This window comes from Electrona antarctica (genome assembly GCF_951216825.1).
Source record: "Electrona antarctica genome assembly, chromosome: 7".
Taxonomy (NCBI): domain Eukaryota; kingdom Metazoa; phylum Chordata; class Actinopteri; order Myctophiformes; family Myctophidae; genus Electrona; species Electrona antarctica.
The window spans coordinates 26,349,963-26,370,479 of record NC_136812.1 but is presented as its reverse complement, the minus strand read 5'-3'; the positions used below and the strand labels follow the sequence as shown (position 1 = coordinate 26,370,479).

At 40.3% G+C, this 20,517-nt stretch overlaps 1 protein-coding gene across 1 annotated transcript in view; it reads left to right on the top strand.

Annotated features, from left to right (window-relative positions):
• Window positions 1-3,528: 3,528 nt before the first annotated feature.
• Window positions 3,529-20,517, top strand: part of LOC306926528 (receptor-type tyrosine-protein phosphatase C-like) — a 23,003-nt gene continuing 6,014 nt past the window's right edge. The window contains 21 exon segments of the mRNA XM_079505879.1: window positions 3,529-3,743; window positions 7,740-7,760; window positions 7,934-8,014; window positions 8,716-8,733; window positions 9,188-9,499; window positions 9,789-10,016; window positions 10,380-10,511; window positions 10,703-10,834; window positions 11,717-12,028; window positions 12,340-12,563; window positions 12,679-12,742; window positions 12,962-13,070; window positions 14,620-14,660; window positions 15,515-15,624; window positions 16,080-16,170; window positions 16,738-16,814; window positions 18,467-18,503; window positions 18,753-18,850; window positions 19,566-19,691; window positions 20,104-20,261; window positions 20,502-20,517. The exon segment at window positions 20,502-20,517 is cut by the window's right edge and continues 120 nt beyond it. Coding sequence (XP_079362005.1) covers window positions 3,674-3,743; window positions 7,740-7,760; window positions 7,934-8,014; window positions 8,716-8,733; window positions 9,188-9,499; window positions 9,789-10,016; window positions 10,380-10,511; window positions 10,703-10,834; window positions 11,717-12,028; window positions 12,340-12,563; window positions 12,679-12,742; window positions 12,962-13,070; window positions 14,620-14,660; window positions 15,515-15,624; window positions 16,080-16,170; window positions 16,738-16,814; window positions 18,467-18,503; window positions 18,753-18,850; window positions 19,566-19,691; window positions 20,104-20,261; window positions 20,502-20,517 — 2,457 coding nt within the window. The 5' untranslated portion in view covers window positions 3,529-3,673.

The following is a 20,517-nucleotide window of genomic DNA, read 5'->3' as shown; positions in this document are numbered from 1 at the left end:
AGTAGAGGAAGCAGCATGACACTTTTTTTTTCAAGAATAGAATTCTATTAAGACTACTGTGGAAATTCTTAGTTTTGTTTTGTGACACATTTTCTCACCCAGCCCATGCTCCCATCTCACCCCCATTTATATAAATGTCCAGGTCTTAGGTTAAACGGCAACATGGTTTATGGTTTACGTACTGAACCAGCCGTTAGTTAGATGTTTCATTTTATGTTTCCATTATAAAGACAGTGGATAATTGGAGAAGAATACAATAGTGAAGAAGAAGAAGAAGAAGAAGAAGAAGAAAAAGAGGAAGAAGAAGAAGAAGAAGAAGCAGTTCAGGTGGAACTAAACCCCTAGGTGTTCCCCACCATCTTGTGGCCTGAGAACTCTTGCAAAAGTGGTTTCACAGTCTTCACGGCACTTGACATTTTTCAACATTGTGATGCATTGAACTTTTTAAACAAACCTATTGCCTAGAGCCCGACCGATTATATTGGTTTTTGGCTGCTACAATATATTGGCCATAAAGACTTTCTCTATTATTGTTTTTATCGTTACTGGAAAATATGTAGCTGATGTGTCCCAATTTGTAATCACTTTCCATCTGGTGTTCCTAATTTGGGTATGTTGTAGGTGACATTTTTCAAATGTTTTCAGTCTTCACACATTGTGAGCTTGTAGATCTGCTAGTTTTTAAATAATTTTAATAAGGTTAAATAAAATAAAAAAGATATCGGTAATCAAAACATCAGTAATTGGTGGTCTAGGACTCTTCCAAAGGGTTAGCCTATATGAAATACAGGTAAGGACTAGACTATCTCATATATAGCCTATATTTACTGAGTTCAAGTCTCTCTCTCTCTCTCTAAAATGCTTAATGAAGATCTGCCAGCATCATAACAGTGGCTATATGATATCTAGGTCTATATGAACTAGAGATGTCCCGATACTGTATCGGTATCGGAAAAGTATCGATATCGGCCCTTATTTGGTCATATCGGTATCGGCGATATGCCAGTCTAACCACCGATCCGACACAGGTGTAAGCGGTTGACACTATGGCAGGTAAATAAAATGTTGGGGCATGTGGAGTTTGCTTTTGATTTGCCCAAACTGCAAGTGCACATATGAGTGAGGAGTCTGCTATAAACACAACACAAGATATATAGCTAGATAGCTATAAACACAATTCCCATCTGTGGACTTCAAAATAAGATATGTTTTCGTTTTGTATTATAAATATTATTCTCTGGTATCGGTATCGGCTAACACGAAAAAAAGTGTATCTGGACATCCCTAATATGAACACATCCCACTGTCCCTGTACTGAGAACCAAACCAGAGTTAAAGGTAGGGTAGGTGATATTTTTTGGTTAAAACAAAAGGTTTTTTGTTAAAATGTTAAATCACTATAAGAAGCGGGGTCTATGGGCTGGAAACAGGCTACAAAGTTTGTACAAACACTATAGCAATGAGGCTTTTTAACACTTATTTTAACCAAATAAAATCACATACCCTACCTTTAACTAATTATTGTCATGAATTTATTTGCTGAGCATTCATGCTCCCTGGATTAACCATTGCGTACCATGTCTTTGTGTGAACCCATGACCTTTCCGCCAACCCTGCACCCACAAGCCAAAATTCCCTACTAGTGAGAGCGAAGTGTACAACGCATGCGTTACACCCAACCAGACCAAAGAGGTTTGAACTGACGGACAGTCGCTTCAAACCGTCGTTTAGTGGACCCTATTGTAATGCTGTCGTCCCACAACAAGTGTAATGGTGTCGTCCCACAGTTTACAGTTTTTGTATGGAGTTGTGCTTGAAGTGTACTGTAATTCTGCAAACTGTTAATAAATACTTCAATCAATCAATCAATAAATCAACCACAATCAACCACTGGTCTGGTTGGGCGTAATGAGCAGCACAGCCACTAGGGGCTACTAGCAGGCAGTATACACTTGGTCTTGTTTACTGTAATATTGCTATGCTTAAATGTACAATTTTACCTAGACTATATCGTGATTGGATATATATTATACACATAGTATGATTGCAGTAACTTACACCCATATGCTGGAAAGGCAAGGTTAGCTCCAGCTCATCAAGTCATCGGGTCACCACCTCATGCAGATATACTGTACATCAGTATGTTGATTCTGCACACCATGGGGTCTGCCTTATTCCCTCGCTCTCATCTCTGTCCTCTTTAATCCCTACAGTATATCTTTTCTTTTTCGGCTGATAGATATAGTGTGCTGATCAAACAACGGTACTGAATGGAGAGATATACTGTAAGATCCAGATGCATGTCTTTCATTGTACAGGAGAAGGCAGAAGAAAACTCAATTCCTGCAAGTTTTCTGTCTTCAGGAAGGGAAGACAAAGAGCAAAGTAAGAATGAGCGAGAGCATGGCACTGTAAATAATACTGTGCAAAGAAACGTGTCTGATTCTAACGGGAGAAAGGGTGATAATACTGTACAAAAAGATATGACAGTGCATTCTGTTTAAATGGGAAGAAAGGGGAAGTGAAAAGTTACAGTGTCTCACATCTACTGTGACGCTGTGTGAGAAGCCACATTGTAAACATCTATAGCAAATCCGCTCTAAACAAAGTCCAATTCAAGTTTTCATATGTGCTAGATGCAGTGTGGCTAATTTAAAAATTGTATCTCAAAAATTTTGTTTTAACAGAATTTTGAATTATATCGTGCATATACTACAGTATGTAGGCCTATCAATGTGTGTATATGTATCCAATTGTTGTGGATTTCAGTGCAAATTTAAACATTGTTTTTTTCACTTATGGAGCAATCGGCCTTTGTAAAAAAAATCAAATAAACAAAATGTTAAACTATGTTGTCTAAATTAAGTACTCAAATTGATATAATATATCTTGATAACTGAATTTCCAACATAAAGACATTTACTTCATTACGTCATGTGGTGTAACGCACTCAAATTCACAGGAATTAGAGTTGCTGTCTGACATCCCCTGGTTCAAACCTTGGCTCATCCAGCCTGTGCACCTTTTAACCAAATGTATGGATTAAATGCAAACTTGCTAGTTAAGTTTAAAAATAGTTTAAAGATTGTTATGGTAGTTCAGGCCAAGTGATTAGTAGTCATCCCCTTTTCTTTATAGACTCTTTTCTAAAACTAAAAACCATGTTCAAAGATTATTTATTTAACAATTAAAAAAAACAAAGAGACTGTATAAGTAATAGATATTTAGAGGAGATGGTAGGTGTTGTGAATGTGAACAAAGCAGTGATTATGGCGTACATGGCATTGGCAACATTGTGTGTCAGTCAGACTGGAAGAAAAGAGATACAATGCTTTAGATGAGAGGCGGCTTCCTGTAATTGGTGGTGTAGCTGTTGAAATGAAACTTCCTGGATGAAAAAAGTTAAGGTAGAGGAAGACTCTTCAGTGTGACATCACTCTGACTAGCATGATTTGAAAGCAGAGGCGAGGTTTAGAGTTTATGGTGCAGTACAGGAAGCTGTGTCCACCGATAAGGCCAGACAGAGAACGTACGTATAGCTTTAAAACAAAAGTAGAAGTTTATACTCCATTTAGACTTTTCTCTTGGAGCTGTGTATCGTACGGTTTGGTGGGTGACCCCACTTGCATGCATGGTGTCTTATTGGCCGCATACACCCTAACTCCTGGACATGATGGTGGGACTCTACGGACTGAAGATCGTGCTGCTCCTGGCCGTGTTGACTGGTTCAGCTAATGGGATTGGTGAGTAACCATGGGATGGTGTTTTGGCTTTATCTACACTGAAGTACAGTAGGGGACAGTCAATGGACCTGCTCACTATGTTAATTTAACATGATAGATACATTAACACTGAGGATTTAACTAAGTATGGTTGTTTATGAAATGTTGGTAAAAAATAGAAAAATTGTGACGTGGTGAATTGATCTATGAAGGTTGAAGGAAACCATACCAAAAAGATGATGTGATGTAAGACAACATTACATGGACAGATATTGTATTCAGATTGTATTCAGAATGACTTGCTCATTCTGAATAAAAATGCTCATGTAAACACCTCAATGATGCACTTTCAAAACAAACATATTCACTTGGAGAACTTTTGTAGTTTGTAGATGGTCGGTGATAAAACATTTATTATGAGGCAGAACATAAGCATCTGAGTGTTTCATTTCTTTCTTTCTTTTTTGTCGCAACATGTAATTGATAAATATACATATATTTATTTCTTTATCATGGTTTTATTTGTCAAATAAAAATACAAACAAATTCTGCATTCAGTATTTAATCCTTCAGGTTAATGCAAAAGATGTGTTTTGATCCTGACTTAATTCCACTACTGTACTGAACTACTGGCTAGTAGGCAGATAGGATAAGACCAATGATACACTACTGTACTGAACTACTGGCTAGTAGGCAGATAGGATAAGACCAATGATACACTACTGTACTGAACTACTGGCTAGTAGGCAGATAGGATAAGACCAATGATACACTACTGTACTGAACTACTGGCTAGTAGGCAGATAGGATAAGACCAATGATACAGAATAAGCTTTTAATTTAGCTCCAGAGTAAAGGCACCTGGAACCATGTTTGGGTCTCAAACCTTTATTCAGACAAAGGTTGCTTCGTATACAACTTTATTGAAGTGTGTGTGTGTGTGTGTGTGTGTGTGTGTGTGTGTGTGTGTGTGTGTGTGTGTGTGTGTGTGTGTGTGTGTGTGTGTGTCTGTCTGTCTGTCTGTCTTTCGGGGTATAACCTCACAAGTTCTCACTCATGAGAAAGATCCCATATGGGTCCATTTTCAAAACTAGAGGTTGGGGCCGCTACACCTACGTCGCACCGCCAATCCAACCGATATATCTGAGTTATATTGTCAGGGGCTTTGTCAAAGTTCCCGTTTTACCCGTCCCCCATGCGATCTGTGTCTGTCTACCTGTGTCACATTTATGCCTATTTGTCCAGTCCTGTTTATTCCGATGTATTATTTGTAAATGCCCATATATTGGCATCCCCATATAGCGGTCAGATAGGCTCTGGACAACCAGTTCTCTTTATATTTGACTATATAAGGCCGTATCTTGTTTGTTTATGGTTATGTCTGAGTCATAGTGACGTGGCGGTGGTCCTGCCTATATATATAGGCGTATTTGCTTTGTTCATGGTTATGTCTGAGTCATAATGACGTGTCCGACGGTCGGTCCTTTTTTTCGAAGTACCATTGGTCCGGCGACGCGCATTATAACTACGTTTATATTCCTAACCCTAACTATGCCTAAAGCTGACCTCAACCCTAACCTTATGTCGGACCGATGGGCACCTCCACTTCATTGGGGGTCTTCCAGACGTTTTTTTTGCAAAATACATTAGTTTTCTTATGACTTTTCGTGCACCTTGCTAGTGCACCACCACCACCATCCCTCTCTCAATCAAGGGACAGTAAAGGTGTCAGCTGTCACTGTAAAGTCAACATGGTCAGTAGCTTAGTAGTTTTTCTGTCTGCAAAAAGGGGGAATCGAAATGGAACAATGCCACAAACGCTGTCCCAATGTCCTCACTGTACCATTATTTTTACATCCCCGTAGTTGGTTTATTATTTGTAAGTTATATATCATTTCCATAAACTGAGTCTATTTGAAAAACAAATTAATTACAAATGAGAATGAGTGCATTACCAAAAGCTTGACTACAGTGTAAGTTTAGAATAAGGAATAAATAAAGGTGTTTAAGAATAAACTTTGGGGGAAAACATGTTCATGCTTCCTTGTTCTGCTTTCCTTGAAGTAGGCCTGTGAGAGAAACGTAATTGTTTATGTACTGACATATTATGTACATACACTATTCACATTCAGAGGCTGGAGGCAACTGAGCGGTGTCACACAGCTCTTTGACCACTTCCGTGTTCCAACACACTGAGACTGAGCTGGAACACAAGGCAGTGACTTGAGAATTCATCATAAAGGGGAAGCTTGGGGCTTAAAATGAAGTAACAGTGTCTGAAAGATCTGATCTACTGTAGCTGTGAAACGTATACAGGTGTGTGTGTGTGTGTGTGTGTGTCTGTGTGTCTGTGTGTGTGTGTGTGTGTGTGTGTGTGTGTGTGTGTGTGTTTTTGTGTGTGTGTGTGTGTGTGTGTGTGTGTGTGTGTGTGTGTGTGTGTGTGTGTGTGTGTGTGTGTGTGTGTGTGTGTGTGTGTGTGTGTGTGTGCGTGCGTGCGTGCGTGCGTGCGTGCGTGCGTGCGTGCGTGCGTGCGTGCGTGCGTGCGTGCGTGCGTGCGTGCGTGTGATATATTATACTGCATGTGTGTGGGGCTATCAGTGGGGCAACCTGTGGTGTAGTGCCTGTGAGTATCACAGTATACTATGTTATCAAAACGCCCAAAAAATCTTAAAAGAATGAAAGAAAGATACAGTATGTTTCAAAACGTATGAAACAAGACAATTTAAATGTAAATTACTGTTTCGAGTTAAAGTTTCTGTTCTTTGGAGCAGTCATAGGATAAAGTGATACGTTCCAACCTATAACTGGTATAATTCAATCTGTCCCTCATTAACCTAAACATCTGTTCTACAGTACTGTATACACTATAGTGTGTTAGAAGTGTCGGAGGGCAATGCGATTTGCAGAGAGCATCTTCTATCTTCCTCTGTGCAAGCAAGGGCAAAAACCACATCCTGGCTCTCGTTGCTGCACCAGCCATGTTCTCACTGTCTCACTGTCACTCATCATCATCAGCCATTTTATTTTCCTGTATTATCCCAGTAAGACCTGAGGCCGATTCTACAAATGCCTTCTCACACTTTCTAGCAGATGTAGAAGCTATTGCTATTTTTATCTGCCAATGCAAAAATCTAAAATGGCACAGAAGCTTTGCAGCTAGGTCCAGTTTAGGAGAAGCTTTGCAGCTAGGTCCAGTTTAGGAGTTTTTTCAGTGGCAGCAGCTACAAACAACACACATAAATGAACACTGAGGATGTTTCATATTTATGTTTAATAATTACCAATGTACTAAAGTATAACTTGGCCTCAACTCGAAACACACCGTACAGCAATTCTCACTCTACAAAAGGCATCACGAGAGAAATTAGCATGCTATTGCTGGCTGTGTTTGCTTGAAAATATTAAAGAATTCAGTCAGATCAAAATGATCTACCTTATCCCAAAAATAAGATGTACATTTAAACATAGGTTTGGGCAAACTGAAACCAAATATATTTTGTATGCTTGGTGAGAACTCTCATTGCAAGACAGGAAACTGTGGTTAGGCTTCTGAAATAGCGAGAGCTCATGCTATCCACCGCATCGCCATGGCAACCAGGTTATAGCATACCAAAGTACAGAAGTTATAGAGAAGTTCTGCTGAGAATCATCGCTTGTGGCAACACCCTTTCCTCTGGCAGCTCGCTGACACTCTCGTCAACAGAGCTGAGGGGAAGTGGACATCTTATACTGCTCTTTACTCAAACGAAGAAATTAACCACTACCTGCTCCATACCTTGTCGTACGACGGTGTCCCGCCGATACCTTTTATAGGCCTAATTTTCACTTAGAAAGGCGTGCCCAAAATAGGGACACCGGCACTAATGTGGTTGGTAGATAGATAAACAAACAAACAAATAAACAAACAAACAAAAAAAATAATAATCATACGTAATGTTTAACAGAATCGTTTACTGCTTTGTGACTTGATTCGATGTCTGAATGTGAAAGTAATGTGTTTTTCTTTTATAATTCTAGGTGCGAACAACACTACGACTGGTAAGTTACAGTTCTTTGTAATTGTAAACACAGACCAGGCAGAGATATATGCCTGGTTTGTGTTCCATGTACGTCTTTATGCACTTGCTTCCAGCAACTGTTGTGAAATGACTCATGCATGCATCTTTTTATCCATGTTTGTTCTGAGCTCCATTTTTAATCTTTCAATGCAGATGCAGATGCATTGCAAAGCACCAGTCCAAATTCCACTGACCCAAATGACACCTTACCTGCAACCAACACAACAACCCGTGGTAATGTATTCAAACGTGGTGACTTATTTGTGTCGAATTCGATCTATGCATTTAAATGTCTGCATTGCTATTCTAGTGTACCAAGTCTATGTATGACATGTTGTTAGCATAATGTTAGAATGTCATCCGTCATCATCAGAGCAGTGTTGATTTTGACAACAATTTTGTGTTTATTTTTTATTTTTTGTCATATTTTAGTCATCTGAAATGTTTTAGTTTTAGACTAGTTTTAGTTAACTAAATATCATAAGACTTTAGGTGACTAAATCTACAGTTTATTTTGTCTGCGAAAATCTATTTTGGAAGGCCTTGACGGTGTTGTAATGCCTGGTTTTACACTTGGTTGCATGCTGAAATTAGCCGATCTACAAGCTTGTAGATCTCCAATTTTCAGAGTGCAACACCTGAGCGCAACCAAACATAAAATGAATGGATCTCTTCTCCACTAGTCCCTCCCTAACATTTTAGTCTAGTTTTTATTTGTAATTGTAATTATGTAATTGTAAATATGTCTAGTCTTAGTTTTAATCATCATAGCTTAGTTTTTATTTAGTTTTCATCAGTGAATAAAGGCATTCGACAAACAGTTTTTGTCATAGTTTTAGTCGATGAAATCAACACAGGTTGAACTTGTACTGCTTTGCAACATTACACTGTCTTTGTGTTCTAATAAATATTTTTATCTTTGCTCTACATTATAGGTACAACTACATCCCAATGTGAGTATCAATGTTTTAATTCACTTCTGTTCATGATGAGCCTATGAGCTGTGAATGTGTAGCCTGCTTATATTTCATACTGGTGGTATTATTAGTATTATTATTATCTCCTGTCCTAATTAATGAAGGCGTACAGAATAGATTACACCAACCAATGGGTCTGACTTAGCCTGGCATGGCCAGACTAATATCACAGCATAGATATTAGCCTGGAACTTCGGTGTGGAAGATTCCAACGTCACAGCAAAAAAGTCTCACTTTGAATCAGATTGGTCACCCACAACACTGGGGTGAGCGAAATGTTATTCAAACCAGGGTTTTCATTTATTTTCTGTGGCAGATTCATCTGTTTTCCAGGCTAGGTCTGACTCTGATGTTGAAATAGTGGTGGTTAACATTCATCTACATAATAATTCTCACTGCTATGCTATGTGTGCACTTTGTTTTGGGGCAGGTTCATACACACTTCAAGCTGAGAGGTTTGGCTTTCGGATCAACATCGATAGCAACATCAGTGGTGACTGCACTGTCACTCTGACTGAAGCTAACATCAGTCGTATCAGTCGTAACTGCTCACTGACTAGAGCTGATTCTAACCTCACCACACCTCAGCCTGAATCCAACGACCGCCCATTCAATTCCAATGCAAGTTTTACAGGCCTGAAGCCTTGTACCATGTATGATTCTGTTGTGACTATTGTTCATGAAAACGATACACACAGTTGTTATCACAATGGACAGAATTCTACCTATACAGGTGTTATGGGTATGTTGAAAACACACACACACACACACACACACACACACACACACACACACACACACACACACACACACACACACACACACACACACACACACACACACACACACACACACACACACGCATTATACACAAAATGCAGTATATTATTGTATATCCATATTGTAACTTTTAGTTTTTTAATAAATTGTGTCCTATTTCGTCATACTGTAGTGTCACACACACATGAAATGCAAGTATAGCTGATCTACAAGCTCACTTACATGTTTTTGTTGTCAAAAATATTTCTCAGAGAAAGGCGACATCGAACCAGTCAAATGCAGTTCTTCTGAAAGTGTTTGCTATTTGAGTGATTGGGATTTGAGTGAGCAAGGCCTTGATGCCCAGCCATGCTACGGAAGCATGGAGTATCCGTCAGCGTTCTGTAAAAAGCTCAAGTACCAACAGCTTTGTTCATTGACTACACACTTTCGTTCAGGAAACTGTACAAACTCTAGCTTCAGCGTAAAGCAAAATACAGGTACAGTATGCATGGTTATGTCAATATCTTATAATTGTGTGTGTGTGTGTGTGTGTGTGTGTGTGTGTGTGTGTGTGTGTGTGTGTGTGTGTGTGTGTGTGTGTGTGTGTGTGTGTGTGTGTGTGTGTGTGTGTGTGTGTGTGTGTGTGTGTGTGTGTGTGTGTGTGTGTGCGTGCGTGCGTGCGTGCGTGCGTGCGTGCGTGCGTGCGTGCGTGCGTGCGTGCGTGCGTGCGTGCGTGCGTGCGTGCGTGCGTGCGTGCGTGCGTGCGTGCGTGCGTGCGTGCGTGCGTGCGTGCGTGCGTGCGGTGGTTGGGTGGTCCAATATACAGTATATCATCACATGTGTTCTAATATTTTCAACAGATGATTTCTTAGACTCTTTCAAAGGAGAAATCAATCTGACACTTCCTGATGGACTTCCTGCCAAAATGCCAGAATGGCAGAACAAACCATCACATTGTACTGATAATCACACCATTGGTTTAAATTGTCAGGGTAAGTAAAACAAACAAACAAACAAACAAACAAACAGACAATCTTCTTAAAAATGTTTCACATGTAAAACATGACTGAAGGGACACTTCTTTGAAGTGACTGAATGAATACAGTATTGTCCTTGCTCATAATTATTTACACATGCATTAAGTGGAGAATTTCTAACTGTGACATGTGTTTTTGTCCCTCAGATCAAAAAACAAAACAGGAAACCAAGACATTGACCGAGCTGGAGGCCTACACAGATTACAATTGTGATGCTATAATCAAGTACGGCAACATTACCATCAAAAAGCCAGATCAAAAAGTCAAAATTGATTGCGGTGAGTTGGTAATGATTTTTCCTTGTATAATGAGTATAATTGTATAATTGCCAGCTCGAACCCGGGCTCCCCCAGAGTTAGTGTCGAAGTGCCCTTGAGCAAGACACTGAACCCCTAATTGCTCCTGATGTGCTGGTTGGTGCCTTGCATGGTTTCTGCCGCTATCGGTGTATGAATGTGTGTGTGAATTGATGCACAATCTATGTAAAGTGCCTTGGATAAAGGCGCTATATAAATGCACCATTAATATCCTCTCTTATCATGGCCAGTGGTGGGAAAAGTACTCAAAAAAGGTTTTCACAAGGCCGATGTGACGCATTGTGAGTTTGTTGATCGGCTAATTTCAAATGGCCGAAATGTATAGGGCTGAAATGGTTAATGTATGTTTTGTAATAATTATCAAAATCTACAAAGTAGGCCTGGGCCATGGCTTAGTGGTCCAGGCACCTTGGCTGGTAATCCAGTCTGGCAGTGTGCCGCGGGTTCGACTCCCAATCCCGGCGGCCTTTACTGCATGTCTTCCCCCCATCTCTCTCCCCATTTCCTGTCAGCCTACTGTCTGTCCCTCCATAAAAATATAAAATAAAGGCGAAAGCCACAAAAAAAAAACATTTAAAAAAAAAAATCTACAAAGTAAGTAGTAAGGTTTTCAAATAAATATAGTGGAGTAAATGTACAATATTTGGATCTGAGATGTAGTCTGTGGACTAGAAGTAAATGTATTGGAAATCGGAAGTACAAATATCTCAAAATTGTAGTACAGTAAAAGTACAGTACTTAAGTAAATGTACTTGGTTACTTGCCACCACTGATCATGACGTCCCATGAATTAATAATGCTCAGCTCATCTTGACATATAATGTGTGATATTGTGTCCAACAGAGGGTAAAATCAATCATGGGAAGGTAACTCCAACAAACGACTCCATTAAGATCGACTTCAACTTCGACTTCAACAGAACCAAATGTGGAGACTTCAGTCAGTCTCTCATATACACCTGCCATTGTAACAGCACAAAAAACTATCCATCCAACCATCATCCAATCCATCATAATGGAAAAGCAACGTCTGAGAAATGTGAATGTTTCGGTTTGAAGCCATGCACTGAATATATTTGGTTAGTAAAAGGCACCTACAAAAATAAAAAGGACTTCAGGAATATGTCAGGGACCCCCATTAAAACACCTTCAGGAAGTAAGTGACCAATTATTATCATATTTATAATATATACATATATATTATATATATATATATACAGTGGCTATGAGAAACAAAACGGGATTTAAGTATTTATCATGTGTACAGTATATTATTATATATTATAATATTATTATTAGATACCCACAACACATACAAATGTACAAATACAGTATTTTGTGTTCAACCTGTTATTATTATAGTTACATTAGAAGTAGAATGTGGTTAAACACAGAGTACCATCTAAAAGAAAATGTAAAGAAAGTTTTACCTTACCCTTTTGTAAATGTTCTCATCATATCTCACAGCACCTTCTACTCCTCGGAATCTGACATTGAACTGTACCGCCAATAATGCAATTAAAGTAAACTGTACGGTTACAAAGGAGGATATGAATGGATGTCAGCATCTCAGCAAAGTTAAAGCGGAACTTTATAGAGGACAGCAGCTGGAGGATGAGAAAGAGAACCATGGTCCAAACTGTCATTTTGACTTCACGGATTTGAGCTACTTAACAACCTACACAGTGAAGGTATGCATTATTGCTGTTTTGTTTCACATGCTTTGTTCAGCTTTGACAATGACATGCTTCAGTTCTTCCTCACCTTTCATGATTCCAGATAAAGGGGTGTCAATTTTTTTCCCAGGTGTTTCTTGACAATGGAGAATATGAAAGCGCCGCCAAAACGACGAAGAGCATTAAAACACGGTGTATGTGTTTCACTTTCCAAATGCATGTTTTTCATAACATAAATGTCACATTTCTCCCATTGCAACATTTTAAACATTTTAAAACATAATTCTGAGATAAGTGATCTATAATGCTGCCTGCTTAGATCTTTAATTGTTGTTATACTGTATGTAATGTATATTGGGGCTAGAATAACAACCTCTTGTATGCTTTATTCCATTTCTTGTGTGAATTTATAGACAATGAGAATGCTCTCATCGTATTCCTGGTATCCCTTATCATCCTTACATCTGTGGCCCTGCTCTTTGTTGTCTACAAGATCTACATTCTGCGGTACAGGAATGCCTAGTAAGTATTCTTTAATACCCCAAGTAACATCCCTAACCTGGACGGAACATTTGCCAAAAATAGCCGATCTACAAGCTCACAAATGCGCCGCGAGTTTGTAAATCAGCTATGTTTGGCGAAGACATTCATGTAGACGGACAAGAGCACTCCAAAGTACAGTTAAAACTCAGGTCCTAAGCTTTTCTTGGCGGTTTAAGTGTCTTACCAGTCTGACTCCCATGTTACCTGATGGAACATTGGGTGTTGAAATCATAGAATCCAGAATCATTGTGTTGTCAGTTACTATTTCCTGCTGTATAAAGATTATTGATAATGAATTGCATTCTGCAGTCCACCTGTCAAAGGTCATTTTATTCTGTAGGCTATGTAGGCTTTAACGAATCCCACTGTTTTTTTTGTTGTTGTTTTTTTCAATTCAATTAAATTTTAAGTGTCAAATCACAACAAGTTGTCTCAAGACACTTTACATATAAAGCAGAAAAGGCCGGGTCCACGGTCACACTTCTGGTGGGCTCTATGAAGAGGCCTGGTCCACGGTCACACTTCTGGTGGGCTCTATGAAGAGGCCTGGTCCACGGTCACACTTCTGGTGGGCTCTATGAAGAGGCCTGGTCCACGGTCACACTTCTGGTGGGCTCTATGAAGAGGCCTGGTCCACGGTCACACTTCTGGTGGGCTCTATGAAGAGGCCTGGTCCATGGTCACACTTCTGGTGGGCTCTATGAAGAGGCCTGGTCCACGGTCACACTTCTGATGGGCTCTATGAAGAGGCCTGGTCCACGGTCACACTTCTGGTGGGCTCTATGAAGAGGCCTGGTCCATGGTCACACTTCTGGTGGGCTCTATGAAGAGGCCTGGTCCACGGTCACACTTCTGGTGGGCTCTATGAAGAGGCCTGGTCCACGGTCACACTTCTGGTGGGCTCTATGAAGAGGCCTGGTCCACGGTCACACTCGGCAGTTGGGGGTTCATATTAGAGGTCCACGGAACTGCGAAGTGGAAGACGAAAAGAGACTCCGGGGAGTGGCTCCCCGTATGTTGAGTTAGTAGCAGGCCTTACTGGAGCCTATACAGTGTTTATTACAAGCACTACTGGGAGACAAACCCACACAAACAATGTACAATTTAGGCATTTAGCAGACGCACAACAAAGGTGTGGGGTTTGGTGGATGGTTCCCCTTACTCAGTTCTCACCCTTTTTACTTTGTTGGGTGACCGAGTACTGAAGACAAGTCTAGCTATAGGCTTTGTCGTAGAGAAAGGTTTTTAATCTAGTATTAAATGTGCAGAGCGTGTCAGCCCCACGGACCGAAGCCGGGAGAGGGTTCCACAGCTGATGTGCCTTTGACTTAAACGCCCTGCGTCCTATTGTAACTTTTGATATTTCTGGGACAGTAAGCATTTTTGCATACTGTGAACACACTGGTGTTCTATTAGGATTGTAGAGATCGATGAGTTCTTTTAGATATTGTGGTGCCTGACCACTGTTGTATTCCTTACTCTGAAAATGGGAGTCCTGTGAATTAAAAATGTGCTGTTCTCTCCACAGTGACCCCAATGATGAAGGTATGGGACTTATTCCACAATCAAGTAAGTACAGAGACGTTTTCTAATTGCCTGTACAGTAGAGGTCCCTGCACAAAAATTACATCCAGTACTAGCTTCAGACATTAGTTCTGGTATCTGGATGTATTGGGGTGATCATTCATAATATACATAACAAGATCACAATAAACTGATAACGGGCGCCCGCTGGTCTAGTGGTCCAGGCGCATGTCACATATAGGCTCCGGCCTGACAGCGTGTCGTGTGTTTGAGTCCCGTTCATGACAACCTTTGCTGCGTGTCTCTCCCCTTCTCTCTCTCCCTCTTTCCTGTCTATCTTCACTTCTAACTATCAATAAAGGCAAAAAGCCAAAAAATAAAAAAATATATATGATAACAAGAAATTGGATATTGGAATCACACATATTTGAGGAAGCAGATTGTTTCAAGGGAATATAGATTTGTTTATCAGTTGATGTGCGATATAGGCTCACACAACATATATGGTAATTGGTAAAAGGTGCATTTATATAGCGCCTTTATCCAAGGCGCTTTACATAGATTGTGCATTACGTTCACCCATCCACACACACATTAACACAACGATGGCAGAGAAAACCATGCAATGCGCCAAACTTCACATCGGGAGCAATTAGGGGTTCCGAGTCTTGCTCAAGTACACTTCGACACTAACTCTGAATATGAAATGTTAGTCTGCATAGTGTTGAAAGTATCAAAGTAATCGAATAATTCACATGACTAGTAATAATTGATTACAGTATGGATTACAGTTTTAAGCAATCCAGATTGACCCAGTCAACTCGTCTCTGAAATGCAAAATGCACCTTCACCTGTTTGAAATACTTGTTTCTCATTGACTGGCCGGGTTGGTTTCATAGACGAGGAGGACTACCTAAAGACCGTTGAGCCAATCGCAGCAGACTTCCTGCTGGATACCTACAAGAGGAAGAACGCTGACGAGGGGAGGATGTTCTTAGATGAGTTTCAGGTGAGTTTCTGGCTTTTATTTCATTCCCACTGGGGATTTTCTCTCTAGGTAGTCCTCAGACGAGCCTTCCATCGTCGCTTCCAGTTTTTACCAGGAGTAAAAGTACTCGTTATGCAGAATGTCGCATTTCACAAGTTTTCAAAATAATCTTTTGAAAATAGCCGATCTAAAAGTTTTGAAATAATTGTAGTGAAGTAAAAGTGCAATATTTGCCTCTGAGATGTAGTGGAGTCGAAGTAAAAGTACTATAAATGTAGTAAAAGTTACTTTACAGCACTGCCACTGGGCTCACAGTAGGTTAATTCAGTGCAGAGAGTGGCATATAATAATATAATAAGCATTCACATCTCTCTTATCAACTTGAGCTTTAGCCTATCTTTAGTGAAAGTGCTACAATGTTCCCCATGTTGCTGTGTACAGTACGTGCCACTCACAAAGCCATTATTTATTTTCAGAGCATCCCCAGGTGCTTTACCAGGTTCACATCAAAAGAGGCCAAGAAGCCCTGTAATGCAGGCAAGAACCGCTATGTGGACATTCTGCCATGTGAGTATCCAACAGTTTGCTGCAGATCTACTCTGGCTCAGTAGCTTTATACAGTAGCTACAGTAGAGGACTGGTTCCCAAACATTGGGTCTGGACCCAATTTTATGGGTCTCTTTATTTTGTGTCTCCTACATTTTGTTTGTATTTATTATTACTATTATTATTATTATTATTATTTCAAAAACCAAAAAAATGAATTTCATGAATTAAAAACAATAATGATTTTCAATAATTTCATGAAGAAATAAAAATAAAAATCTAACACATTCCATAAATTAGAAAACAAATGTTTAGTGAAAATAGCTGATCTACAAGCTAAAAAGTTTGGGAAACACTGAGGTAGGTAGCTCAGCTCACTCATATACAACATTACACACATGCGCACGCGCACGCGCGCGCACACACACACACACACACACACACACACACACACACACACACACACACATACACACACACACACACACACACACACACACACACACACACACACACACACACACACACAATCATGTAGGTAACTTCAGAGGGTGACAGACTGTCATATTTCTTTCTTTGTTGTCTCAGATGATTACAACCGTGTTCAGCTAGCAACAGGAGATGGGACTGCAGGATGCGACTACATCAACGCCAGCTTCATTGATGTAAGAATAATTTAAAAGAAAAGTTAAAATGCATGCATAGTACAATAATTATGTACATACAGTATTGTTACTATGAAAACCTGCAAAACCCACCCGTCGCTCCATCACTCACGCCTCCATATATGGTCAGTCCATCACGCCTCGTGACACGCTCCATATATGGCCGTCTCCATATATGAAGATCACGACGATGTCGTTCTGACATCATCAAACCCTCTACATACAAGACACGCTATAGATGGCCATGAACCCTGGCCATACCTGTTTTTCATTGTGCATTGTTTGGTCAATGAAAAACAGGAGAAATATATGGGAATGTCAATATATGGCCTTATTGGCTGACTATCATCACCTGGATCTCCATATATGAAGATCACAACACTGACCTCATCAAACCCTGGATAGCCATACATGGTTTGACATACTAGATCTGCATATATGGAGCCTGCCAGCAACTCTACATCTGACCTCACTGACACCAGATTAATAGTTTAACTCCTGCTTCTCAACTGTGCCGTACCAGTAAGATGCCTGACCTGCACACAACCTCGTCCTAAAGGGCGAGGTCGCGGGCACGCATCCGATCTAAGGGTTTGAGGTTTGAGGTCAGATGTAGAGTTGCTGGCCAATATTGATGACATCAGGGATCTCCATATATGGGCATTCCCATATGGGCTTAATATTGATGACATGTCACGTGATGTCATGAGGCCGCAGGCCGCATTTTGGGGGTTGGGGGTGCTTGGGGGTGACGGACAAACGAACTGACGGGAAATGCACGTTTTCATAGTAAATGCGGCCTGCGGTCACAATTTACTGGTAGTATGTATTATAGACACAACCTATATAGTAAAGTGTTACCTGGTAGTTATGATGTGCTGTTCCTGTCAGAATTATAGTTCAACTGAGGGACCCAAATGCAGAAACAACACAATGTCAAAGTCCAAGGGTGTTTATTTAAACAATGGAGTGTGGAGCTTGTAGATCTGTTTCAAGCAGTGTTTGTGTGCCACATGTGGAGGAGGAGGATTTATACGTCACGGGAGAAGGAAAAAAATGTGATGCGGAAGTCTTCCGCGAGGAGACAAAAAAAACCCATCGAGCCTGCACTTGATTTACACTCGCTGTATGCGCTCATGGAGAGCCCACTCGCCTCCTCCAAGAAGCACATTAACAATTGGGACGTTAACCATTTCCGGGTCAAGCTGGAGTGACCGTGAGGGAGTGAGCGAGTGGCCGAGATTTTGGGTATTGGAATTTGGCTAAAGACAAACACAAGGACACAGCCAGAGACTGTGACAGTTCCACTGAATTTATAATGCATTATGACCAGCAAGTTATAATAATTCATAAACCTTGTTATAAGTTGTTATGCATAGGCTAAATATAAACATTTATAACAACTTTCATAATGCATGATATAAATGTGGTTATAACGCATTATAGAATTGACCTTAATATAAAGTAGTTTTTGAGTGGTGCAAACCACTCCAATAACCAGCTTTGTCTGTACCCGTGTCCGTACCCGTGTACCTGTGTATGTGTGTACCTGTACGTGGCCCCACGTACAGATGAGCATGGTTGCTATGGTTAGTGTGTGACGTCACTGCACCACTCAATTCACACAGGTGTGATTTTTTCTTTTACTACAGGGATTCAAGGAGGATAAGAAGTACATTGCAGCTCAAGGTAAAGCATCATTCCATAATGATTCTTCTGCAGAAAAACAACTGCACAAAGAGTCTCCTTATTATTGGCTTAGGAATGCGACAAAAACAAAAAAACATCTCCATGAATTCAAGGCTTCATGAGTTCATGGGGTCGTTAATTGATAGAAAATAAGCAATGTTTTGGTGAACTATCCCTTTAATCATGGGTTAATGGTAAATGTGTGGACACATGGACCCATAGGACCAATACGACCAAATGATTCAACAGGCCCCATGAAGGAAACTGTGAGCGACTTCTGGCGAATGATGTGGGAGCAACAGTCTTCTGTGATCGTCATGGTGACTCGTTGTATTGAGGGAAATAAGGTTGGAACCACGCTTTATCCAATCACTCATAACTACACCATCATCATCTGAACATAAACCGTTGCATACATTCATTGCAATTTTTTAAGTTGCCAGGAAAAGCCCAACTTTTTTTGGTTTGTTTTCCGAACACCTCCAGTGTGAATATGACAATGTTTATTAGGCATTATGACATTTGATATGACCTTCTTTGCTGACCTTTGAGCATTTTTCAGAATCAGGTAACTTATTAGAATACATGGATGTTTTGGAGGTACAAGCACTCTCATTCCTATGGCCATCCTGCTGATATTTGAACACATTATTACTGTATACAGATAATGCATTTTTATTAATTATTTTATAATGACAGAGGTTTGCAAAAGTGCATGTTCTGAATATTTGCCACATTATGACTACATAACATTATGTAATTAAGTCAGTTACTTTCCAGATTATATTTTTTTCTTGAGTTGACCTTGAAGGGTATTTGTGCCAAATATCATTCTTGTATCACAACCTGAAAGATTGTAAACATATAAGATTATATCTGCTCCTCTAAAGTGGCAGCCATTTTGAAGAAATGGACGCCATTTTTGTTTTTTGATTGGCTAGCGCCTTCTTCCATAAGAGTGGCTCTTAGGGATTTGTGCCAAATGTCATGCTTCCATCACAAAGTGATCATTTCAAGTGAATAATTATTATGAAATTAACGATTAATCTGCTGTATTGACAGATTAAGTGTGCCCAGTACTGGCCATCCCCAGATCAAAAGACCGAGGTCTATGAAGAGTTTATAGTCAAGCTGAAAGGAGAAGACCACTGTCCTGATTACATCATTCGCAGACTCAGCCTGACTAATGTGAGTTTATGTTACATTGAGCTCAAAGATCCAAAGACACCAAGACAAGTGTTATAGAGTTTTGTGTACTGTGTGTGTGTGTGTGTGTGTGTGTGTGTGTGTGTGTGTGTGTGTGTGTGTGTGTGTGTGTGTGTGTGTGTGTGTGTGTGTGTGTGTGTGTGTGTGTGTGTGTGTGTGTTTCTCTTAACATTCAATCTGGCGTCCCTATGTTGGGCATGTCATTTCAGGTTAAAGTTACCCAAAATATTCAAAACATTTTTTTCAAAAATAGCTCACGTGTAACAATGCGAAGCATTGAGCGCTTGCAAATCAGCTATTCGTCATGAATAGTGGAGGATATTATTGGGCATAAGTGGTTCATCTGTGTACACGTGTTGATGTAATGCATGATGTACTGTATGTGCATTCACAGAAGAATGACAGAAGCTCCGAGAGGGAGGTGACCCATATCCAGTTCATCAGCTGGCCAGACCACGGCGTGCCAGGAGAGCCCAGCCTCCTCCTGAAACTCAGGCGGCGGGTCAACTCCTTCAACAACTTCTTCAGTGGACCTATTGTCACCCACTGCAGGTAAATGACTGCATGGGGCCTGTCAAATTCATTCATTGATACCTTCATTCAAGGTAGTAAATAATTCATAATGAATCTGTGTGTGTGTGTGTGTGTGTGTGTGTGTGTGTGTGTGTGTGTGTGTGTGTGTGTGTGTGTGTGTGTGTGTGTGTGTGTGTGTGTGTGTGTGTGTGTGTGTGTGTGTGTGTGTGTGCGTGCGTGCGTGCGTGCACATGCATTTATATGTGTGCGTACATGCAGTGCGGGAGTAGGCAGG